The sequence below is a fragment of the Loxodonta africana genome, chromosome 13, assembly GCF_030014295.1.
Source record: "Loxodonta africana isolate mLoxAfr1 chromosome 13, mLoxAfr1.hap2, whole genome shotgun sequence".
NCBI lineage: Eukaryota > Metazoa > Chordata > Mammalia > Proboscidea > Elephantidae > Loxodonta > Loxodonta africana.
In genome coordinates this window covers 47,520,653-47,546,333 of record NC_087354.1, presented here as the reverse complement: position 1 = coordinate 47,546,333, position 25,681 = coordinate 47,520,653, and the positions used below count along the sequence as shown (strand labels likewise).

Below are 25,681 nucleotides of genomic sequence, written 5' to 3'. Positions count from 1 at the left end.
GCCATTGTAAACGACTGAGTGCCATACTCATGTTGGAATTTAGTCTAGGTACTGGGGAGATGAAACCTAGAGTGGCGGGGGGAACAAATCTTTTGTCAGGTTTCACCTAAGCCCTTGATAAGCCAGATGGAAATACCACAGAGAGTGGAAACAAAGCTGGACTGGGAGTTTGAGGACCTGGGTTTTGGTCCTGGCTCTCTCTCTGATTTGTTTTGTGACCTTGGTCTAGTCCCTTTCTATTCGTAGGTCTCATTTTCCTCAGCTGTAAAATAAGTGGGTTAGGGTAAATAACTTCCAAGACTCTTCCCAACCTAATGCCATTGAGTCAATTCAGACTTATAGCGACCCTATAGGACAGAGTAGAACTGCCCCATAGGGTTTCCAAGGAGCAGCTGATGGATTTGAACTGTAGATCTTTTGATTGGCAGCTGAACGCTTAACCACCAGGGCTCCAAGGCTCTTCCCAGACAGGAGAGAAATGCTGCAAGGAGTGGCAAAGCCCTGAAGGCCAACTCCACACAGCTGACCCTCTTGGGCCTGCTCCCGGCCTGCCCTGTGCCTCCCCAACCCATGTCTGCCTCTGAGAATCAGGGTCTGCTGAAGAACATGGAAGCCCTGTCTTCAGGCCAAGAAGATATCGCCTGTGTCTGGGGTCTCCACCAGAAGACACAGCCTCTGCAGAGAGGTCTCTGGAGAGAAACAAGGTATTGACAGTGTCAAGTAGGTCCAGTTCAATCCTTGTCCATCTCGGTGGCTGACCCATGCCCATCCACCGCTGATGTCAAGCCTTTGTGTGGGGGGGGATGGGGGGTGGAGGGGGTAGGGGGAAGAGTGTGACAGGGTCTGCACTTAGCCATGGATGGCCTCTGGGGTCTCCATCTCCACAACTCAAGTCCATACTAGGGACGCCCAAACACACAGCCTTTTCAGCATCTGACCACACAAGCCCGGAGTTAAGCTGTTGCAAAAATAATCCAAAAGAAATATTCAAAGAGATGGGAAGGCTGTCTAGGACTCCACGTGACTTTGGATGAGCCAAGCCACCAACTATGTCCTTTCATTGCTGAGGGTGATGAGGGATATGTCTAAGATGCTCTGTTTTCCTTGCTTCCCATCAGGACATCCTAGAGACAGAGACGGAGGGTTGGGGTGAGGAATGACAGCAAGTCTCCTAACTACCTTCTCTGCCCCCACTCAGCCAGGTTCCAATGCTGGTTTTCTCACAGCCTTCCAGAACCCTCCTTCTCACAACCTCATCCAGGTCTGACCTAACTCGTTCCTTCCCCCCCTGCACATGTGCCCCTCCCCCACTGGCTGTGGGAACCTCCTGGCTAGGACCACTGCAACCAGGTAGGCAGGGGCTGGGCAGGGGGCCGGCGCCAGGAAGCCTGGGCTTGGCTCCTTCTCCTACTCCCCTCAAAGATACAAGCCGGCTGATGAGACAAATAAGCTGGCGGCTTCACACTCGGGGGGAGGGGGGCTGGGGTGAGTGCAGGGCAGCCTCACTTGGCTTTGACCACTCCAACACCCCTACCCCCCATCTCCATCGGAAGCTTTTGGTGGAGGGGTCAAAGAGGGGAGTGGAAGATGTGGGGAGGGGAGGGAGGGGGCGGAAGGGGGGAGGGGACTGAAGGAAAGGTAAGAAAGTAAGGACCAGGATGAAAGACTCTGAAATCAGGAAGAGGAAATGGGCAAAAAGAAGAAAACAGGAAAAAGAAAAGTAGGAGAAGACAAAGGAAGGAATAAAAGGAATGTGAGGAAGCTTTGGCGGGTTACAATAATGAGACGTGAGCAGATCTTCTAAAAAATAACCCCCTCTCTCTTTGTCCAACGAGGAAGAATCATTAATAGCCTGTGTTATCCAGATGACACAAGCTCGCTTCCTGAAAGTGAAGAGGACTTGAAGCATTTACTGATGAAGATCAAAGACCACAGCCTTCGGTATCGACTACGCCTCAACATAAAGAAAACAAAAATCTTCACGTTGGGACCAATAAGCAACATCATGATAAACAGAGAAAAGATTGAAATTGTCAAGGATTTCATTTTACTCGGATCCACAATCAACACCCATGGTAGCAGCAGTCAAGAAATCAAAAGACGCATTGCATTGGGCAAATCTGCTGCAAAGGACCTCTTCAAAGTGTTGAAAAGGAAAGATGTCACCTTGAAGACTAAGGTGTGCCTGACCCAAGTCATGGTGTTTTCAGTCACCTCCTATGTATGTGAAAGCTGGACAATGAATAAGAAAGACTGAAAAAGAATTGATGCCTTTGAATTGTGGTGTTGGCGAAGAATATTGAATATACCATGGACTGCCAGAAGAATGAACAAATCTATCCTGGAAGAAGTACAACCAGAATGCTCCTTTGAAGCAAAGGTGGCGAGACTCCGTCTCACATACTTTGGACATGTTATCAGGAGGGATCAGTTCCTAGAGAAAGACATCATGCTTGGTAAAGTAGAGGGTCAGTGAAAAAGATGAAGACCCTCAAAGAGATGGATTGATACAGTGGCTGCAACAATGGGCTCAAGCATAACAAGGATTGTGAGGATGGCATAGGACCGGGCAGTGCTTCGTTCTGTTGTACATAGGGTCTCTCTGAGTTGGAACTAACTTGATGGCACCTAGCAACTCTTTGCCCAACCCCACCTCCAGCCCCATCCTCCACTGCCTCTGGGTTCCCAATGCCACCATTTCCCTACACATGGGGCACCTATACAGTTCAGGTGATTTCTTTCTGCCTAGTTATCATCCAGTTAAGATCCTGGGAACTGAAACCTCTAGCCTGTGGTTCTCAGAGTGTGGTCACCAGACCTGCAGCGCCAGTACCACCTTGTCAGAAATGCACATTTCCAGGCCCTTTTCAGGGTCTACTGATTTAGAATCTCTGGAGGAGGGGCCCAGCAACCTCATTTAACAGGCTTTCCATTTTTGAGGATCATTGCGCTACAGTAGTAATTCCAGATGGTTTACACAGGTTACAAAGATCCTTTGCAAGAACTCTGGAGTTATTCAGTGTGTATTAATGTACATGCATGAAGATTGCCTTACATGTCAAGGGGTCTGGTCAGTTAGAGGCTTGCCTAGCACTGCCACCACCCCAGCAGACCCCTGCACGCTTCTTCTGGGAGAGGCACCCTCCACGATAATTCCTCTCTATGAGCTGACGCACTCCCATAGCACCATATCCCTTCCCTCTGGTCTCTGAACAGGCAGCTCCTCCCCACTTTCTCACAATTCTCTCCTCCTCTGCTGTCTTAGACACAGCACCCTCTTCTATTCCTACCTCTGCCTGTTCTCCATCTCCCCACTCACACCTGCAGACAACCTGGGGTTCTTTCCCCAGTGCCTTTTCCTCCTCTGGACCGCTCCTCTACAGAGTGCAGCTCTCCCTGTGCACATCTGGGTCTCTGCCCTGGTCTCCCTGTTAAACTTAAGGCCCCTGTCCCCAGCTGTGAGATGGTCATTTGCACCTGGGTGATCTCGGACACTTCAAACCAATGGGTCTAAAGCTTAACTCACCTGCTTCCCCAAAGCCCATTCCCTGTTGCTGGACTTTGATTTTCGGTTAAGGACATCACTATCTTCCCAGTTAGCACAATACGTCCCCAGTCATCCTTTATTCTGTCGCGTCTCCGATCTTGCCTTCTTCTATTCTTGCCCTCACTCAATCCACTCCAGTCACACTTGTTTCTTGAACATTCCGAACATGCTCCCACCTTAGGGTCTTTGCACTTGCCATTTCCTTTGCAAGTGCCTGGAACACTCCTTTCTCAGGTATCCATGTAGCTAGGTTTTTCCTTTCCTTCAGATCTCTATATCACTGAGGCCTTCCTGGACAGCCTGTATAAAGCAGCAGGCCTCACCCTCACCCACTGCTCCCAAGCCCCCGTACCATGCTTAATGTTTCTCCATGGCACATGTCATCATCTGACGGACAATGGACAAATCAGTATGTCCCGCCCACTAGAAGAAAGGCTCCATCAGGGTAGGGACTTTGCAATTTTGTTCACCACTGAATTCCAAGACCTACCACAGGTATTCAAGAAATATTAATTCAATAAATGAATGAACAACTGATACTCATAAGCAGGCTCCTCCCTCAAATTTTCAGCCCTTAGCTCGAGCATCCCCTCCAATCACCTAGACTTCTACAGCCTTCTTGCCAGGCTCCTCACCTTCAGACAGTCTCCTCCCTCAATTCCATCCTCCACATGGTAGCCAAATTGATCATCCTAAATTACAACTGTAGGGAACAAGTCTCATGCTCTAAAACCTTCAATGTCTTCTCATTGCCTCCCAGTTGTAGTCCCTGTCTTAGTTCTCCAATGCTGCTATAACAGAAATACTACAAGTGGATGGCTTTACCAAAGACAAATTTATTCTCTCACAGTCTAGGAGGCTAGAAGTTTGGATTCGGGGTGTCAGCTCCGAAAGGCATTTAGCCTTTCTCTGTCAGCTCTGGAGGGAGGCTTTTGTCATCGATCTTCCCTGGTCAAGGAGCTTCTCAGCACAGGGATCTCCGGTCCAAAGGACGTGCTATTCTCCTAGCTCTTGTTTCTTGGTAGTATGAGGTCCCCCATGTCTCTCTGCTTGTTTCTCTCTTTTATATCTCAAAGGAGATTGGCTTAAAACACAATCTAATCTTGCAGATCGAATCCTGCCTCATTAACATAACCACCAATAAGCCCTCTCTTTAACATCATACAGATAAGATTTATAACACTTAAGAAAATCACATCAGATGAAAAAATGGCCGACAATCACACAATACTGGGAATCATGGCCCAGCCATGCTGAAACACATATTTTAGGGGGACACAATTCAATCAATGACAGTTCCCTTGCTCTGATATTCAAGAGCCTCTGTGGTACCATCCTCACCCATCTCAGCCTCTGTCTTATGGCTGTATTTTCTGCACCTTCTCCTCCAGCCACACGGGACTGTGTCCTTTCTCTACATACAGCCCCTTCTTTTCCACCTCTGTACTCTTACCCATGCTGTTCCCTCCCTCTGTTACACCCTTCTCACCCATGTCCACTCTGCACATCTGAAATCCTGCCCATCTGGAAGCCACCTCTTCTGTAGCACCTTTCTGATTCTCTCTGCTGCCCAGTCCTGCCAAGTTGGAAATGAACTCTCCCTCACATAAACTCCCCCAGTCCTTTCACTTATCATCTGGACTGGGGCTCTGTGAAAATACACCTTCTCTTCCCTGCTGGGCTCAGCACTCCTTCTTCCCAAAGGTGTTTATGTGAATCTGCTAAGTGAGGAGCCCTGCCATACGGTGGTGAACTAGACACCACAGCCTTGGCTCTCATGGGCCCACAGTCTATCTGGGGAGGTGCGTGGTGCAACCAGGGTGGTGAGGGGCTCAACAGCGGAAGACAGTAGGTTCCTGGCCTGCCTCGGGATGGGGCTCCTTCTGTACCCTGAGATTCCTGGCCAGCTCAGGGATGGGGCTGCCTCTGTACCCTGAGGTTCCTGGCCAGCCTTGGGGACGGGGCTGCTTCTGTACCCTGAGGTTCCTAGCCAGCTCGGAGATGGGACTGCTTCTGTACCCTGAGGCAGGGGGAGTGGACAGATCTGGGCTCCAGGAGTGGCTCTGACATTTCCTAATTCTGTCATCTCTCTGAGTCTCAGTTGCCTCTCCTGTAAAATGGGGACAATCATGCCTCCCTTACAGGTTGCTCATGCCCCTGGACCTGAACCTCAGGGAGTCCACCATGGCCTCTTGTTCTCAAAGCTCATTGAGTTCCAAAGCGGTCCCTCTCTTGGCACTCACTGGGGGCTGTCAGACTCCTGCCCACAACACCTATGAGGGAACTTGAGGGAAGATGTTCTCAAAAATAGCCCCCTCTCTCTTTGCCCAACCCCACCTCCAGCCCAGCCCCCAGTGTCTTGGGGTCCCAATGTCCCCAGCTCCCCACACACACAGCACTTGGACAGGCAAAATGCTCAGCCTTGCTGAGAGCTGAGGCTTCTTCTCCCTCCAGGGGCTAGAGCTTCAGAGACAAACTGGAAGCTTGTGGGGCCCAGCTTTGTTTTTTCTCAGCACCAGGAGGCTTCCCAGTGCCGGGGGCCAAAGGCTGTGAGAGGCCCACCGCAGGCCCTGCACTGGAGCTTCAGGAGCATCAAATGGCCTTAGAAGACTAACTGACTTAATGATTTTAATGTAAATACATTCGAGTCATATGGATTAAATTTCTCTGAAAATACACAAGGGCTGAAAAAGCAGGGGCAGAGAACACTCAGCCCAAGAGGAATTTGTTTTCTCTTTTCCTTTTTGTGTGTCTGTGAGTGTTGTTATTGTTGCTCAGACCGAGGCATGTGGAAAACTGTTCAAGATGTCTGACCAGTCGGCATCCAGTCAGCTTTGCCCAGTTGGAGTTCTGAGATGGGAGCGCAGTGAACAGAAGGTGAAGGGTTAAGAAAATAAAGTGGCAGTTCCCCCACACCTGTTTGTCTATCCTGCCCTGTCCTTCAAGGAAGTTAAAAAACAAAAAACCAAACCCATTGCCGTCAAGTGGATTCCGACTCATAGCAACCCTATAGGACAGGGTAGAACTGCTCCATAGAGTTTCCAAAGAGTGCCTGGTGGATTTGAACTGCTGACCTTTTGGTTAGCAGCTGAACTCTTAACCACTACGCCTCCAGGGTTTCCAAGAAGGTTACGATCTGGTAAACAGGGGTCTATCTCATGGGTGCCTGTATTGGGAGACAGCTGGTAGGTCCTTCTCTGGGGCAATGGGACCTGGATTGGGGGCAGGGTGGGATTGAAGGTGATGCTTTTCCCACTGGCATCCCCCTACCTTATGTCATTAGAGGATGAGGATCCTCAGGAGGCCCCAGTCTCCATGCTGGGTTCCCTGGTCCCACCATGGACCCAGAAGATGCAGAGCAAGATGTGAGAGCTCTGCCTTCAGGGCTGGAAGCCAGGTACACACAGGAGATGGAAGAGCCTGGGTCAGAGGGAGCCTCTCCACCATGTCTCCTGATACCTGATCTCAGACTTGGCTGCCTGATGGCTGCAAGCAACTCAGGCTTCCACTTCCTACTTCTAATTACAGAACATGCCCACATTTTGGGCATTCTTTGTTTCTGCATAGCACTCTGAAGTGGGTGAGTTCATCTTCATTCTACACGTGAGTAGAGGTTGAGGATGGTTTAGAGATCTTCTCTCAAAGTCTCCTACAAGTGGCAATCCTGGACTTCAAACCCTTGCTTGTGTCTCACTGAGGAGGTGCATCCTGGATGGAGGTGAATGAGCATGCACCACTAGGGTTGCACATAATAGTCAGCCAGGGGGCCCCAAATGACATTGGCATCAACCTCTCTTTTCCTACGATCAGTACCCACAGGGCCTATGTCTGAATAAGACTCTTGGAATGCTGCCTGCAGGTCAGGGAAAATGGAGGCTGGGGCAAGGGGCAGGAAGAGGAAGCAATCAAGTAGGATATGCTGTGGGGTCCACGTAAGTGGGGAAGGGATTCCTGAAAGGCCTGGTGTGCTCCTGTCCATCCTGCACGTGCTCCCTGGCTTCCTGGAGCTCCAGGGCCTCTTTTTCTGTTTGTTTCTCTCAGCCCAGTTGTGGCAGTAAACACACTCAGGTCAAGAGGCCACAATAGGTATGATCCTGTCCCCTTCAATGCCCTCTCCCACAGTGCTCCTGGCTGCATTCAGGTCAATGAAAGCAATCTGGAGTTGGTTCTATCATACCTTATACCTTTCTGCTTACCTAAGTCCAAACTTCAAGACTCCGTTCAAATGTCCCTCTTCTATGAAACCCTCCCAGAGACTCCAGGCATGGGGATTTCTCCTTTCCAAACCCTAGCTGAGCTTCTCTGTGAGCAAGATAGTGTGTGGGCTGCTCTCAGGCTGCTGGGAGATGGTTGTCAATAGGGGAGGTGTCTCATGGGCCTAAGTGACTCCAACCCAAGGTAGGAAGTGATATGTGCCATAGGAGGGAGGGCTCAGGAAGGGTAATTAGACTAGGAGAAGGATCCAGAAAGGCTTCATGGAGCAAGGCCTTACAAAGATGAACATAATTAACACTAGGCCATACTTTGTTTTGTACAGCTTTTTAATTATTTCAGGGATATTAGTGTTGCCTCCCCAACTGGTCTATGAACTAACTGAGAGTGAGACCATGTCTTACTCATACCAATATTTTGCAGAGTCTAGTGAAATTTATTAACACAGATGCCTAATAAACAAATATTGGTCAAAATAAATTATATCTGGGAAAAATCAGTTCAACTCAATTTTAATCATTCATACCATGTGAAGAATGTGGATGTTGTATGTATTATGTCTGGGTTGGGTAAGAGAGGTTCCAAACATCCATTCAGTATTTTAAAGTATATTCTTTTGAACACTTACTAAATGTCACAGATTACAACCCTGATTTCAGGAAGAAAGATAATGAAACAAGCAATTATGATCCAATTTCATAAATGGTATAAAAATAGAAATACAAAATTCTATAGGGACAGCTAATCTAGTGACGAGAAGGATGGTCAGAGAAGGTCTCTCAGAGCAAGTGATATCTAAATTGATAAAAGAATATTAAAGAGGACTTTCAATTCCAGCTACCAACAACAATAAAAGCCAGACAAAATATAGAAAACAACGGTTTTCAAGCACTGGGCAGCAACCAATCCAGAGCTAGTCTCTAACAGAAGGGATGCATCACCATGTTCACCCCAGGTTTCTCTCTGAGGACATCGTTCTCCTTGCAGCACAAGGAAGTAAAGTCCAAGCAGGGAGCAGCAGTTTTGCTGGGTGGAGGAAACAGTGGTTGGAGCTGGAGCTGTAAAATTGGCTAGGATCTGGGGATGGGGGAGGCAGGGTACCAGAAAACAGACAGCTTCGGAGGAAGATCCCCTCAAATCTGCTAAAAGTCCCCTTGGGTCTTCGATTGACTCCTGAGCTGTGCATGCAGATTATGAGACTCTAGAAGGTCCTTCAGAGAATAGCCATTGGGATCAGAGATTTTAGAGGTGGCCCAGTGGTGGGGAGATGTTGAGGTTCACGCCTAGCAGAATGGAGAGACCTCAGTGAATACACTGGGTTTTTAGTTGAGACCCAAGAAAATCTATGCCCTGTGAATAACGACCACACCCTAGGAGTAAGTGCAAAATGAGATTAGCTCTGCCATAACCAAGGCCAAAACCAACCACTGTTAAAATTTAAGTGATGTCATCAGTAACTTAAATGCATATAAGGACAAAATTTAACATTCGTTAAAGGAAGGTTACATGACCTAGATCCTATAAAATGTATCATCGACAATGTTCAGCATAGAATAAAAAAAATTACTTGTCAAAATCAGGAAGAAGTGACTGATAACCATGAGATAAAATAGTCAATAGAAGCTGACTCAGAGATGATCCAGATATTGGGGTTAGCCAACGAGGACTTCAAAGTAAGTATGATTAAGATATTAAATAAAATAGAGAAAAAGATGGAGAAATCGATCTGTTATTTTAACAGAGAAATAGAATCTATATTAAAAAAAAAAAGGATAGAATTCAGTCAGTAACTACAAAATAAAAAAAAAAAACTAGCTGTCTGTAATTAGAATGTATTGCATGGGTTTAACTGCACATTGAATACAGCAGAAGACAGGATTAATGAACTGAAGACAGATCACTAGAAAATGTCTAAATTGAAACAGAGAGAAGAGAAAAAAATTAAATAAGAAACAGAACAGAGATATGAGAAACACGGTGAAAAGACCTAACATATAAAACATATACTCAGTTGGAATCTAAGAAGTAACGGAGAGAAAAAATGAGACAGAAGTCAAATTAAAAAAAAATAAAGGTAGAGAATTTACGAATCTGATGAAAGACAGCAACCCAGATATTCAAGAAGTTTAGGAAACCCTAAGAAGAAAACTGCATTCAAGTACATAATAGCCAAACTGAAGTTGAAGACAAACAAAAAAGCAACCAAGGGAAAATGACATATTCAAAGAAATAGCAATAAAGCTTAAGGCAGACATCTCAACAGAACCCATAAAGCCAGAAGACTTTATGACATTATGACAATGTCATAGAATGACAATCTAGAGAGATAAAAGAAAAAACTGCCAACTTAGTATTCTGTACCTTGTGAAAATATCCTTCAAAAATTAAGGTGAGATAAAGATATTTTCAGACAAACAAACACAAACAAACAAAAACTCAACCTCCAAAGCCAACAGAACCATTGTTAACAGGCCTGTACAACAGGAAAGACTAAATAGAGTTCTCTGGCTAAATGAAAATTATCTCAGATGAAAGTACAAAAATGTCTGAAAAAGTGAAGACCACCAGAAAGAGCAACTAAGTGAGTAAATAGAAATTTCATCAATGGTTTAAAACAACAAAAATAATAATTTCTTGTAGAATTTATAACACATGTAAAGGTAAAATTTATGGTAAAATAACACAACGAATGGAATTGAAATTAAAGTGGAACAGGAACTGGAATTAAACTGTTGTAAAGCTCTTGTACTGTTTAGGAGGTGGTAAAAGTACTAATTTAAAGTAGATTGTACTAGATCATGAATGCATATTGTAATTTCTACCATAAACACTAAAATATTAATAAAAAGAGGTATAACTAAAAACTAATAACAGAGAAAAAAGGGAATAATACAAAATACTTGAATAATCCAAAAGAAAGAAAGGAGAAATAAAGGGCACAATAAATAAATAAATAAGAAAGATGGGACATATAGAACACACAGAGCAAGATGGTAGATTTTGACTTAACTGTATCAGTTACTACACTAACTGTAATTATCCAGTTACAAGTCAAGGATTTTCAGGCTGTATTAAAAAACAAAACAATAATATGCTGTTTAAAAGAGAGACACTTTAAATATAAGGACACAGAAAGGTTGAAAGCAAAAGGATGAAAAAAGATACAGCACACAAAAATGAATCAAAAGACAGCTGGTACACCTATGTTGATATCAGACAAAGTAGACTTTAAGGTAAGAAATACTATGCAATATAAAGAGGAACATCTTATAATGATAAAGGGATCGATTCAACAGTAACACATATTTGTATGCGCCTACTTAACACAGTTTCAAAATATATAAAGCAAAATTTGACTGAGCTAAAAGGAGAGATAGGCAAATTTCCAATGATAGCTGGAGATTTTAATACATCTCTCTCAGAAATTGCTAGAATAAGCAGACAAAAAAATCAGTAAGAATGTAGAAGATTTGAACAACCAAATTAAGTAAATTAACCAAACTGACCTAATTAATATACATATATATGTATATATAAATATACAAATACTACAGAATAAACTGTAGAAATACCATAGAATGGACATTCTTTTCAAGTGCACTGATAATTTACTAAAATAGGCTATATTCTGAATCATAAAGTCTTAAAAAATATCAAAGGATTTAAATTATACGGTGTATCTTCTCTGACTACTGTGAAGTTAAATTAGAACACATTAACAGAATGATAACTCAAAAAATCTCCAAATGTTTGGAAATTAAGCAACACACTTCTAAACAGCAGCCATTAAAAAAAAGATGGAAAAATTGGACTTCATTAAAGCCAAGAACTTCTGTTCATCAAAAGACACTATAAAGAGAATGAAGAGGCAAGCCACAGATTAGGCGAAGATATTTGTAACACATCTATCTGACAAAAGATTAGTATACAGAATATATTTTGTTTTTTAAATTCTAGAAATCCAAAAGAAAAAGACAATTAAAAAATGAGCAAAATATTTGAGCAGACACTTCACAAAAGACAATATCCAAATGGCTAATAAGCTCACAGAAAGTTGCCCAGCATCATTAGCCATCAGAAAAATACAAATTAAACTCACAATGAGATACCACCTCGCCCCTGCCTGAATGGCTAAAATTAAAAAAGACAATATCAAGTGTTAGTGAAGATGTGGAGCAACTGGAACTCTCTTACATTGACAAAAACACCTTGGAAAAATTCTTCACCGTTACGACTGAAGCTAAACATACACCTGCCCTTTAACACAGCAATTCTACCTGTTGTGGATTGAACTGTGTTCCCCCCACCCAAAAAAAGAAAAGAAAGGGTGTGTTGAAGTACTAACTCCTGGACCTGTGAATGTGACCTTGTTTGGGGAAATAGGATCTTTCCTTAAAGGTATTATCAATGAAGCCATACTAGAGTAGGGTGGGTCCTAGTCTTTATCCTCTCTGAGCAGTGTCTTGTACAAGGAGAGAACAGACGCAGAGAGAGGGTCATTTACAGGGGAAGACAGACACCTTGTGATAATGGAGGCAGATGCATCTGTAAGCAGCAAAGGAATGACAAGGATTGCCGGCGGCCACCAGAAACTAGGAGGGTGGCATGGAACAGTTTCTCTCTCAAAGCTCTCAGAAGGAATTGACACAGCTGATAGCCTGATTTGGACTTCTTGCCTCCAGAACTGTGAAAAACTGATTTCCTTCTCTTTAAATTCACCCACTTTGTGGTTTTTTGTTATGACGGCCCAAGGAGACTAAGACAATACCCAATGAAAACGAGTGCGTGTGTTCACCAAAGCCCATGCTCAAAGACTTTAATAGCAGCTCTATTCAAAATTGCCCCAAACTGGAAACAATCCAAAGATCCATCAATAGTTCCCTAGCTGCCCATCGAGTCTGTCCCAACTCATGGTGACCCTATGTCTGTCAGAGCAGAACTGTGCTCCATAGGCTTTTCAGTGGCTGATTTGGGGGGAGTTGATTGCTAGGCCTTTCTTCAAAGCCACCCCTGGGTGGACTCAAACTTTTAACCTTTTGGTTAGCAGTGGAGCATTGTAACTGTTTGCACCACCCAGGGACTCCATGAGTGGGAATCAATTTGATGGCAACTGGTACGATACAATCAACAATAGAAAGAATAAGTAAGTTGCAGTATATTGATACTGTAGAATAAAATCCACTGCCCTCGAGTTGATTCCGACTCATAGTGACCCTGTAGGACTGAGCAGAACTGCCCCACAGGGTTTCCAAGGCTGTAAATCTTTATGGAGGCAGACTACCACATCTTTCTCCTGAGGAATGGGTGGTAGATTCAAACCGCTGACCTTTTGGTTAGCAGCCAAGTGCTTTAACCACTGCACCACTAGGGCTCCCAAAATAAAAGAATACTATTGAGCAATTAAGAAGCATGCAGTATTATACATTCCACAACATGGTTGAACCCACAGACATAATGTTGAGTAAAAGAGGTCAGACACAAGTGAGCACCTACTGTATGATGTTCAAAAATAGGCACAATTAATCGATGGTGATAGGAGTGGTTGCCTTTGGAAGGAGCACTGACTGAGCAGTGTGGGGGCATTTAAGGAGCTGAAAATGTTCCATCCCTTGTTCTGGGTAATGATTACATGGGTATAACCTGTACACTTAGGATGTCTACACTTTACTGTGTGAAAGTTATACCTCAGGAGAAAGATAATAAATAAGGCACGCCTAAAAAAAAAAAAATTTTTTTTTTTTTTTTTTTTTTACAGAGGGGGAAAACAAAAAGAATACAGAGAATTAGCCAGATCTGGGTGGTGGGGCGAGACGAGTGGGGAAGGCGAAGAAGGCGAAGGAGAGTCCTCCCAGGAGGAGGGAACAGCATGTGCAAAGAAATCCTGGAAAATGGAAATAATTTGGCTGGAGTGTGGAGTGTGGAGCACAAGAAAGGGATCCTGGCAATGAAAGGAGAACAGGCTGACCAGGGCAGGCAAGGTCCAGATCAGGGAGGGGACATTTATCAACAGTGTCCACAGGGTTCCTTGGCTTCGTGAGGGCTTCTAAAAGAACCAAGCAGAGGCCTATTCCGTCCATCCCAGGAAGGGAGGCAGGCCATTCCTCGTGCCAAAAACCAGTGAGAGCCAGGGGAATGGGGATCAACAGTAAATATGCGTGAGAGGTCTTACTAAAGGATTCCGACTCAGAGCAACCTTACAGGACAGAGTAGAGCGGCCCCATAGGGTTTCCAAGTAGCAGCTGGTGGATTTGAACTGCTGACCTTTTGGTTAGCAGTTGGAGCTCCTAACCACTGCACTACCAGGGCTCCAGGTTGCTTACTGGAGCGATGAAAATGTTCTAAAACTGGTTTGTGGTGACGGTCACAAAACTTGGTAAATTTACTAAGAAAATCATTAAATTGGACACTTGAAAGGGGTAAGTTACATGATATGTAAAATATACCTCAATAAAGTTATTTTAAAAAGAATCAAAGGCAAGCCCTCCCCTCTTCTTGACTATCCCTGGCCTGGGAGTGGTCCTCTGGGTCTTTCTGGCCTTCTCCTCCATTCAGTCTTGCTCTCCCTTTCCTTCGCTCACCAGTTGCCTGTGTTTTAATTATGAGCACACTCACGCCCATCCCTTCAGACACCTCCTGACAGCTCTCTAAGTGGACTGGCAGTGATGTCCCCATTGATGAGACAAGGACACTGAGGCCCTGAGAGGGGAAGAAGGGATAACTATCATGCCTAGGTGACTGCTACCTGTGCTCTCAAAGGACCAGAGAATGCAGGGTGGTTCATTCCCATTTCACAGAGGAGAAGGTTGAGGGCCTGAGAGAGTGAATGCTCAAGGCTTCATAGTCAGGGGCAGATCCTGTGCAGCCTTGACCTGCCAGGACCAACAGTCAAGTCACTGGAAATGGGAGGGGCTGCATGTGAGGGCTGTCTGGGCAGCAGCTGGGCTGAGGGGTGGGCGGTGGGGCCGAGAGTGGGACAATTCAGGGCTGGGGCGGCAGCTGTCACTTACCACTTCTTGCCACTGATCTCATGCTGCTGCACCGTGTAGCCAAAGAAGGCGGTACTGGGGCCGGAGATGACCCGGGGCCTCCTGGTGTCCATGTTGAAGGTGTCTGTGAACCCTGGGGTGGGGAGAAGAGATGGGAGAGTCAGATGGGTGGAGGTATGGATCCCAGGGGCATGACTGGCCCCACCTGCAGGTTGCCTACCTCAGAGGGTCTTGGTTGTGGGGGTGTTCTTTTCTCTCTTTTGGGGGAGCCCTCAAATGAGGTGGTTGACATAGTCCCTGCCTTGGGGAGCACACAGTCTGATAAAAACCAAACCCCTGCCATTGAGTCAATTCTGATTCATAGAGACACCATAGGGTTTGCCAAGGCTGTACATATCTACGTGGTTTTGAGCCACCAACCTTTCCTTTAGCAGATGATCCCTTTAGCCACCATGCCACTAGGGCAATCTGATACCAAAAACCAAAACCAAATCCAGTGCCGTCGAGTTGATTCCGACTCATAGCGACCCTATAGGACAGAGTAGAACTGCCCCATAGAATTTCCAAGGAGTGCCTGGTGGATTCAAACTGCTGACCCTTCGGTTAGCAGCCGTAGCACCTAACCAGTAAGCCAACAGGGTTTCCTGGGCAATCTGATAGGGGAGGCATATATGGGAGACTCAGTCCCTCCTTCAGAGAGTTCCTGGTCTCAGAGGGAGAGACAGCCTGTGTGTCTCAAAGGAGCCACAGCCTCTGACCTGGAAGAACCCATGGTCTGATGGGGGAAACAACCTGACCCGGAAGAACTCTTGGTCTGATGGAGGAGACACAGCACCCACTCTTAGGGAGACACTAGTCTGAGAGGCGAGACACTGCCCCTGTCCTGGGGAAGCCCAAAGTCTGCTGGACAGTCAGGCACAGACACGTGATTCAGACAGAAATGACCTGCCCCGGAGCAGGGGCTACTGCTCCCAGCCACAAAGGGGCCAGTCTGAGCCCTCTGTGACCCCTTGAGAAGCCATGCCCCCTGAGGCCTGGTCCTTCTTGATACCTAGGGATCCCTGAGTCCCTTCTCTGTGGCCCCCTTCCTCCTCCATCTTGCTTTCCTCCGGCTCTGACCTCCCAGCTTCTGTTTGTCTCTTCTTCCTTTTTTTCCCTCTTTCTTCTTCTCTCTCCTCCTCTTCCCTCTCCTTCCTCTCTCCCCGCAACCCCCATCTTTGCCTGCTAAGGGCTCAGGAAACTGGGTTCCCACCTCTGGGGCTGCTGGAAACGGCCTCCTTGGGCACCAGTTTGCAAAGCTCTGTCTGGCTTTAGCAGGGGCTGCTGCTTGGCGAGGTCCAAATCTGTCCCAGAAACACATTTGCATGTACACACACGCACACACATGTGTGCACGCACATGCACACACCTACCCTGATGGAGGCAACGCTTTACCTGCCTACCTGGCACCCCCTGGAGCCGAAGTCCTCCCCTTCTTGCATCTGACCCCAGCAGGGGGAGGTGGTGCTGAAGGAGAGGAAGGCGTGTTGTGGCTGTTGGGGAAATTCAGACCCAGCACGGCTCCCAGGCCGGCAGGAGGGTGAAGATGAAACCATAAATCGTGTCTCCGGGGCCTTCTCTACCCTTGTGTCCTCTACCAGAGGTTCCTGAGCATCCACAGCCCTTTCAAAACCTGTCAGATCAGATCACACCTCAGCTTGATACCCTCCAGCAATTTCCCGCTCCACTCAGAGTCAAAGCTGAACTTTTTACTTGGGCCTACAAGGGCCTGGAGCCCTGGTGGCACAGTGGTTAAGAGCTATGGCTGCTAACCAAAAGGTGAGCAGTTCAAATACACCAGCCGCTCCTTGGAAACCCTATGGGGCAGTTCTACTCTGTCCTATAGGGCCACTATGAGTTGAAATCAACTGGACAGCAATGGGTTGGATACAAGGCCCTATGCGATTTGACCCTGTTACCTCTCACTTCTTGTTGCCTGCCCTCTCCCCTCAGCCTTCTGCTTGGCCACACTGCCCTCCTTGCTGTTTCTGGTACCTGTCACATGTGTTCTCTCCTCTGGGACTTGGCCCTGGCTGTTCTCTCTGCCTGGGATGCTCCCCCCTTTCTCACCCAGCCAACTCCCTCATGCCATTCAGGTCTCTGTTTCAATGCCGCCTTATCACCGTTACTGCCACCCTCTAACCCCACTGCCCTCCTTAATAATTTTTCCACACAGCATTTACAGCAGATTAATTACATATTTATTTTATTGTCATGCAGCTGATACTTTATAATAGTCTTATATCCTCTAAGCTTCAGAAAATGCCGTTATAGCCTCACCACTGTATTCCCAGTGCCCCGAATAAACATCCAGCTCATAGCTCTTGGTCAATAGATGTTGGTTGATTAGATGATTAGAGAGCAGGCTGTCACTGGGCTGGGCCTCCTTCTCCCCTCAGTGAGGAAAAGCGGTAAGAGAATTTCCTGAGCATTTATATGTTCCTATCTAGGGACCCCCTTGGCTGCTAACTGAAAGGTTGGAGGTTCAAGTCCACCCAGGGGCACCTTGGAAGAAAGGTCTGGTGACCTACTTCTGAAAAGCTGGCCATTGAAAACCCTGTGGTGCACAGTTCTGCCTTGACACACATGGGGCTGCCATGAGTTCGGGCCTCCTTGAGTTGGAGTTGATGTTACAGCACCTGTTTTTTTTTTTTTTTTTTTTTTTAATTCTACCTGTATAACCATTAATCTTACAGTAATTAGTTAAATCTCACACCAATATTATCATGCCTTAAATAACTTGCTCAAAATCACTCAGCTAGGAACAGATTAGAGCAAGGCCATGTTCAAATAGCTTGAGGTGCTGGAGGATGTGTTACCCCTCCCTGGGAGGTCAGCTTTCATAAGAAGGACCCCCGGGGGAGAAGCGAGGATTCTTTTCAGGAAAGGAAAGGGCAGATAAGAGATAAGTACCTGCCCTCAGGTACTGCCTCCTCCGTCTCTGGGTTCCAGTTGGGGTGAACACATGGGAGAGAACGTAGGCTGCACTCCTTCCTGTAGCCAGAGGGAGGCGCCCTCATTTGGGGCTCTGTCTAGGGCTAGTCCTGCGTCCTCTCCCTATTCCCCCACCCCCACCAAGCTCACTCAGGACTGGGTTAGCGCCATCTGGCCACAAGGAGGAGGACAGAACGCCAGGGCATTAAGTTACAAAGTGCTGGTTTCTTGCCCTGAGTCTGCATTTGCTTTGACCAAACCGAAACAACCGAGAATGGATTTCCTAAAAATGAAGTGAAGCCCGTCACTCTGACCCCAGCTCCCGACAAGATCTGTGGCCGTCCCTCTGGTGGGAGATGATTTTCATGCTCAGAGAATGTACTCTGCTCAAAGATTTATAGCCCCCAAGACCAAAAAAAACAAAACAAAGTTGTTTTTGAGGGGAATCAACAGGCCGGTTTCGGAGGCGCTGCGAGCCTGGCTGGGCAGCTTGCCACATTTCTGCTCTTGTTACTGATGACAGAGGAAAAAAAGCCCTAATTCCCGGCCTGCTCTCGTGGACTGTGGCCAAAGTTACATTAGCTCCTGCTTCTTTCTCAGAATCTCTTATCTGCCCTTTCTAAAAGGCGTGGGTCAGGCACCAAAACCATGGCAACCTGCTTGAGTATCACTGGGGGGCTCCTGAGTTCTCGAACCCGACTCTCTGGAGCTGGACCACCGGGCTGGGCAGTCACAGTGTGGCTGCTGAGGAATGCTGGCCACTCACGTCCACACCTGCAGTTAACTCCACGGTGTCATGGGATTGTCTGCTGAGCGTCCATGCTGTGTGACCCATTCTCAGTGTGGCCAGGAAGGCCTTGTGGGGGAAAAATCTGACCAGTTGCTCCCTTACTTACTCCCCTCCTCTCCCAATCACTTCCAGGGCTCTTAGGAGAAAGCCTAAGATCCTCTCCACAGCCCCAAGGCTCTTGGAGCTCCCCCAGTTCACCTCTGGCCCCCTGTGACCCAGGCACCAGGGCCTCTTCTGCGGCCCCGCCTCACACACATCTTGCTTGTACCACCTTGGGGCCTTGCGCAGCCATTTCCTCTGCCTGGGCCTCTTTGATAAACTTTCCATTGTCGTTCAAAACATCACATCACTACCACCCCCCATCCCTATACTGAGATCACGTCAGATCTTGCTTAATGATCTGGTCATTGCCTGTACTTCACTTACTGGTGACGCTGGGCTCGTTACTTCTCCCTTTCAGGTCACAGTTAGGAATGATATATTGAAGGGTGTGATTATTTGATGACGACTCTCCCCATCAGGACCATGGCTCCATGAGGGCAGGATCTGTTTGCTCAGATTTTGGGTGCTATTTGTTACACAGCATTATTAGAGCAATAGATAACTGATACAGCCTGGCTTTTAAATGATGGACAATCAAGGAGGAGAAGGAAGAATTTCACAGGGGGATTGGGCAAAGACCTCAGAAGGGAGGCTGGGGACCTGTGGGGACTCATGGTCTTTGGGGTAGTAATCCAATTGTTCTCTTCTCAAGGCCTCATGGGGAAAGCTGGAAGTATATACCCAAGAAAACTGAAAACATATGTCCACATATATGCCATCCAGGGAATGACAAACACTGACAGACAGACAGGCACCCACCCAGCATGAATTCCAGGCTCCTGAGAAGGTGCTGTGCAGCAACAGAGCCTACATAGAAGGAGGGTTCTCCTTCACCTACTATTCTTCCCTTGTGCATGGGGTCGCCATGAGTCAGGGGTCGACTCGACAGCAGCTAACAACAGCAGCAGCAACAACAACAATTGCCATGGCACTTGAACTTCACACCAGACAAGTTACCACTGGGTCAAAAGTGGTATGTAGCAAATACATTATCAGGGAGTGGTAGGTTATTAGGATTTTGATTTTAAGGGTAAGCAGAGATCTTAACGATCAAATAGTCTAGTGGTTTACAAACTTCATTTTTCTGCAGTGAATCCTACCTTTTTGAACATAATCTATACATGAAAAGCAGACACAAGAGATTGATGTTGGGGCCAGAGGTAGAGGTTAGCTCCTTATCCCCGGTGGCAACCCTGAGACACCTTCTTGGAATCTTAGGGTTTCCTGGAACACACTCGGAAAACTACTGGATCTGTTTTAAGATCCTTGTTCTTGTAAGTGTGAAAACTAAGGCCTAGAAGGCACTGAAGGTTTGTTCGAGGTCACCAGTATTTCTTCATGTTCATCTTTATTCTTCACTACCCCTTCTGTAGAACCCTCCTCTTCAGTCCTTAAGGGTCCTTGGGTGGTGCAAATGGTTAAGTGCTCAGCTACTAGCCAAAAGGTTGGCAGTTCGAACCTACCAAGAGATGCCTCAGTGGACAGGCCTGGAGATCTGTTTCTGAAAGGTCACAGCCTTAACAACCCATGGAGCAGTTCTACTCTACACACATGGGGTCACCATGAGTTAGGGTCCATTCAAAGGCAACTAACAATAACAACAATGGAGTCCTTAAACCAATAAACTTCTCTTTGGGGTCTCTGATGCTCCAGGCTCCAGGTCCTGCAGATAAGGACACCAAGGCGGTAAGACATGACCCGAGGCATTCGAGAGGGTCTTAGTTTCCTAGAGCTGCTGTAACAAAATCCTACAAAGTGGAGATCGTATAAGAATAGACATTTGGTGTCTCACAGTTTTGGAGGCCAGAAGTCCAAATTCAGGGTGTCTACAGGGCCATGCTCTCTCCGAAGGCTCTAGGGGAAGATCCTTTCTTGTCTCTTCAAATTTCTAAAACCCACAGAATTTCTTGGCTTGTAGCTACAGCCTAAATCCATCTTCTCATGGCCATCTTCCCTGTGACTCTGTGTCTCTTTTCGTCTTTTATAAGGACATCACTCAGGTTGGATTAGTACTCACCCTATTCCAGTAGGACCTCATGCTAACTGGTAGCATCTTCAAAGACCCAATTTTAAACAAGGGATTAGGGCTTCAACAAGGAACCCAATTCAATTCATAACAAAGAATCTACAGGTGGCCAGTTGGGCCAACAGACATATCTGTAAGTTAGAAAAGCCAGAAGTCAAGTCAAAAGAACTTGGGTTCAGGATTGGGCGATCTGGGTTCTGGTCTCAGCTTTGTCACTAACTTGGCTGTGTGTCCATGCAGAGTCACCACGACTCTCTGGGCCTCAGTTTCCCCATGTGTAAAATGAGAATGCTCAGCTCTTTGACATGTATGAGCCACCCGAGGCACACATCGATAGTCTCTTGGGCAGACTTGCAGCCAGCTCCCAGTTGTAGGCACACCAGCATCTGTCTTGAGTCTCCGCAAACAATTTAGAATTCGAGGCCAACCAGTGTGGAGGAATGCAAACTCATCTTAATGTTGGTCTGAGCCAAACACATTTACTAAGGGAAATCTCTAGGCAAAAATGATAATATTATGCATTCCCAAGCCAAAGGAAAGGATTAAAAGAAAATTGTCATCGAATGTTCTATATTACCCAGGCCCCAGCTCCCTCTCCCCTTGCTGGAATCATGGTGACTTGGCCTCTTCCTTCCCTGGCTGGGGCTTCTGGGCACACCCAGATGTCAGTGAGATGGAGGCTGTGGTGGGGGCCCAGGAATATGGTCACCTTTCCACGGAAAGCCCAGCCCAGGAGCTTGACCTCAGCGAGGAGTGGTCAGGCCGGCAGGGGCTCCATGGTTCTCTGCAGACCCCTCTCATTTAAAAATGGTGGCTGCCAGGATGTGTACACTGACTTCTTGAGTACACAACTAAGTGTCTTGGAATAACTGAGGTTTCTCTCTCCCTGGCGTCTTCTGAGAATAGGAGCCATGGTCATCTTGGTGGGGAGAGATGGCTGGAGGGCAGAGAGCCAAGGTCAGAGGCCAGAAGATGGACTACTGACTCTAGGAACCTGTGTGTGGCTGGGACAGCTGGCTCTAGAGCTTAGAAAATGGAATGTTGAGGTGTAACACCCACCTCCTGCCAGCTAGGACCTCCGTGACAAACAAAACTAGGCTGGGTATTGGGAGACCTGATTTCGCTTCTAGGTTCTGCTACCAACTGGCTGTGTGACCTTGAACAAGACACTCTCCCTCTCTGAGCCTCAGTTTGCCCTTATATAAAGTAAGGAAGTTGAACCAGGTGGTCTGAAAACCTTTACAGTCCCCGTGAAAGTGCCTCTCTTCCTCCTGGTTCATTTCCAACCCATCTCCCTTTAGAGGGGGAGAGGCAGATCAGTGCTGGGGGAGCACCTGAGGGTGCAGGTAGATGACCACCCCACCTGCAAGTCTCTGTCAGATTGGCTTTCTGGACTGAGGCCACTCCTTCCCTTACCTCCAGCACTTGAAACAACACAAGTGTCCCTCAAACCCACTCCCAAGAGCTCAGCACACAGGGGGGCCTGCCCTGCTGCTAGAACTGGGAGCAGAGGGCTGCTGCTGCCAGGCCAGTTCTTACCACCAGGCCCTGATGCCCTCCTGGGGCTTTAGAGCAAATCTGCCCAAACTGGGGTATCTCCAGGAGAGGGACCAGCCTCTCATCTATACTCTTGCAAAGACCTCCTGTTTTCTAGCTTCTCTATAGAGCATTCTGCTTCCTTACAAAATGAGTGCCCTTCTGGAGGCAGCTTCTTGCCTGCCTGATAAGTGGCCATTATCCCATTGCCTTCTTCTCTGATGGCAACGCTATGGAGTCCGTCTTCCTTCTTTATGTCCCTCCAACCACTAATATCACCTGCCACCATCTTCCTTCCTTTTCCTTCCCTCTGCTGAAGAAGCATGTGATCCCTGGGTGGGACAAACGATTAAGCACTTGACTATTAGCTAAAAGCTTGGCAGTTTGAACTCAGCCAGAGGGGCCTTGGAAGACGGGCCTGGCAATCTGCTTCTGAAAGGTCACAGCCTGGAAAGCCCTATGGGGCAGTTCTACTCTGCACACATGGGGTCACCATGAGTCAGAACTAACTCCACGGCAACCGATTTGGTTTTGGTTTTTGTTGAAGAAGCAGGAGAGAACTTTGTCTCCGGGTGGAGTCTCTTGTCCTCGGCTTCTCCAGCCTCCAGGCAGGTCAGGACACCTCTCTGGGGGAACCTGGTGTGTGCGTGCGTGCGTGCATGCGTGTGTGTGTGAGTGAGTGTGCATGTGTGAGAGTGTGTGTGTGCACATGTGTGACAGTGTGTATAATGTAAAGGGATAATCAGAAAGGAAAAGATGGGGAAGGGTAAAGGGAGGAAGGAATTCTTTTTCCCAGTGGAGTCCAGAGAAAGGAGGGGGCTTAAGGAGTGGGCGGTACCTTGCATTTGAAGGGCCATCTATCCCCAGGCTGGACCAAGAAGGGACTGGAGAGGGAATAAAGCCTGAAGGCTTCCATGGAAAGACGTCCATCATTCTTCCCCATGGTGTGAGCATACCACCCGTATCCTAGTGAAATCTCCCAGGGACATTATCTCATTTGGGAACCAGCACGTCCCTGTCCACACCCACTGCTGACTCTGGCAGCGGGCTGCTCCGACAGCTCCAGCCAGTTTCAGGGAGGCTGGGGCCAGAATGTTCACCCTACCCAGGAGGTGAAGCCTGGTCAGTGTATGCTTCTACGTCCTCTCGAATTTTTAATGTGTAAAAATAGTACCCACCAGGAACAGGAAGCCTCTTCATAGGAACCACGAGGGGCTGCGCCTCATCCTGTGATTTCTAATTCCCACTTTAGCACTGAGAGCCGGGAAGATGCCCTTGCATATGTGCAGAGGTGTTAACTGGGAAAGAGCCTTGCATTACGGTCTTATTTGGTCTTTCCTAGTGGCTTCTATTTGTGGTCAACTACTAACCTAAAGGTTAGCAGTTTGAACTCACCCCGGGGCCCTGCACAAGACAGACTTGGCAATCTGCTTCTGTAAAGACTAGAGCCAAGACCCTATGGCTGTCAAGTAGAACCCTATGGAGCAGTTCTACTTTGTAACACATGGGGTTACCATGAGCCGGAATTGACTCAATGGCAAGGGGTTTGGTTTTTCTTTTTAGTGGCTTCTAACATACGGTCTACACATAAGGAACACCATCAGTCTCACCTCTGAGCCTTTGCTCTCAGTTTCCCCCACCTATAAGCCTTCTCCTACTTCCTGGCCCCTCTTCTGCAGCCACTCATACAGTGGGGCCCTGTGCATGTCCCACTTGCCCTGTGAATTCTTCCCCTGCCCCCAACCCTAAGTCTCTTCCCAACTGTCCTGAAATCGACCTGACCCTCCCCAGCTGTGTGCAGAGTCCAGGGCACAAGGACAGTGGTGTGTACTGCGCCTCATCCCCTTGGTTCTTAGACTAGCATTACAAACAGTAGGCACTCATCAAATACTAAAGAGATGCGTGAGCATGTGGTTTCTTGCGAGTGGTGAGTCTCAATGTCGGAAGTTTTATCCCTACTGACAAGGTAAGGAATCGGAGACTCCAAGACGGACTTGCCTGTGGCCCAGAAGTGTCTGGTGCTACGGTCTCACCCAGCACCCCCCCCCCCACTGCTTCCCCAGGCAGGACACCCTTCACCCCTTTTGAGTGTCCCTGTTAAGGCCAGCTGGTTCTGTGAGAGGGTTGGCAGGGCAGGAGAACTCTCATTGGCGGGATCGGATGAGACACTCTGCTCACACCCAAGATGACTTTCCACCAGCTGGACTCCGAATGGTTCTGTTTTCAAAACTTTTATTTGGGTGGAAACACCCGTCTGTCATTTTGCCATATTGTGGTGGCTTGCACGTTGCTATGGTGCTGAAAGCTATGCCATCGGTATTTCAGATACCAGCAGGGTCAACCATGCAGGTCCCCCATGGAGGACTAGGAAGAAAGTCCTGGCAATCTACTGATGAAGGCTCTATGGATCACAACAGAATATTGTCCTATATAATGCTGGAAGATGAGCCCCCTAGGTTAAAGGCATGACACAAAAGCTGCAACAATGGACTCAACCATACCAATGATCAGGAAGATGACGCAAGACTGGGCAACGTTTTGGTCTATTATACACAAAGTTGCCATGAGTTGGAGTTGACTCGATACCAACTAACAACCACGTTGGAAACGCTATGCTAACCTCACCTTTGGTGCCCAAACTGAGACTCTATTAACCAAGTCAAGGGGTTCTGCACCCCTCAACTCTCTGCCCTGCACAGTGTCTGGCACACAGCAGGCTCCCAATAAAGTTGAGAAACAAACACATAAATGAACAAAGGAATGAATGGATGAGCGTAATGAGTTTATCAGAACCCAGTGTTCCTCCAAGAAGGACAGTAGGTGAGACACAGGACAGCCCTCCCTTTCCCTATTGCCCTCCATCAGTTCAGCCTCCTTGCTCCCCAGCCAGGCCCTGGTGTGTCCTCATGATCCACGCTGGGTACCTGGGACCTTGGAGCCCCTCCCTGGCCTGCCAACCTGCTCCCCAACTTTAGTCTCACCCTCTCATCAAGAAATTTACTTGTTTTCTGTCCCATTCCCTCAGTGACCCATCTGTGCTGAGGTGCTCATGACTTATCGCAAACTTCCCATGACTCTTAAGGCCTTTGCAGCTCTAGAGAAGGGAGAATTCTCTAGACCAGAAACAACCAAGCATGGGATGAGCAGCCTTACATGGTAGCGAGGGCCACATCGCCGGGGGGTTTCTGGCAGAGACTAGAATGCTGTGTGCTGGGTGGGTGGGAGAGGGCAGAAACAGAGACACTTACATAAGCACTCAGAGGGGGGCAGACTGAGAGAAGGAGCAAGTGCCAGTAAGAGCAAAGGCCATTTTTTTTGTTTGTTTGTTTAGAAATCAGAAGTTGCCAATGCGCTGGTTAAGCAGATGTCAAGCTTATGGAAAACAGGCCTAAAAATTGAAAACAGCAAACACCAAGTGAAAGCTGCTGCCATTAGCATTGTTTTTCCTCCTAGCCCTAGAGCGTCATCTCGTGCCTTCAGAGAACACACGGGTCACACTTCCTTCAAGA

At 47.3% G+C, this 25,681-nt stretch overlaps 1 protein-coding gene across 2 annotated transcripts in view; it reads right to left on the bottom strand.

The window, feature by feature from the left end:
- The window catches only part of ITGA11 (integrin subunit alpha 11), a 163,232-nt gene that overhangs the window by 109,920 nt on the left and 27,631 nt on the right, over positions 1 to 25,681 (bottom strand). For both annotated transcript variants that reach the window (XM_010598063.3, XM_010598064.2), the window contains exon 2: positions 14,767 to 14,878. In XM_010598063.3, the coding sequence (XP_010596365.2) occupies positions 14,767 to 14,878 (112 nt within the window). The remainder of the gene's footprint in view (positions 1 to 14,766; positions 14,879 to 25,681) is intronic.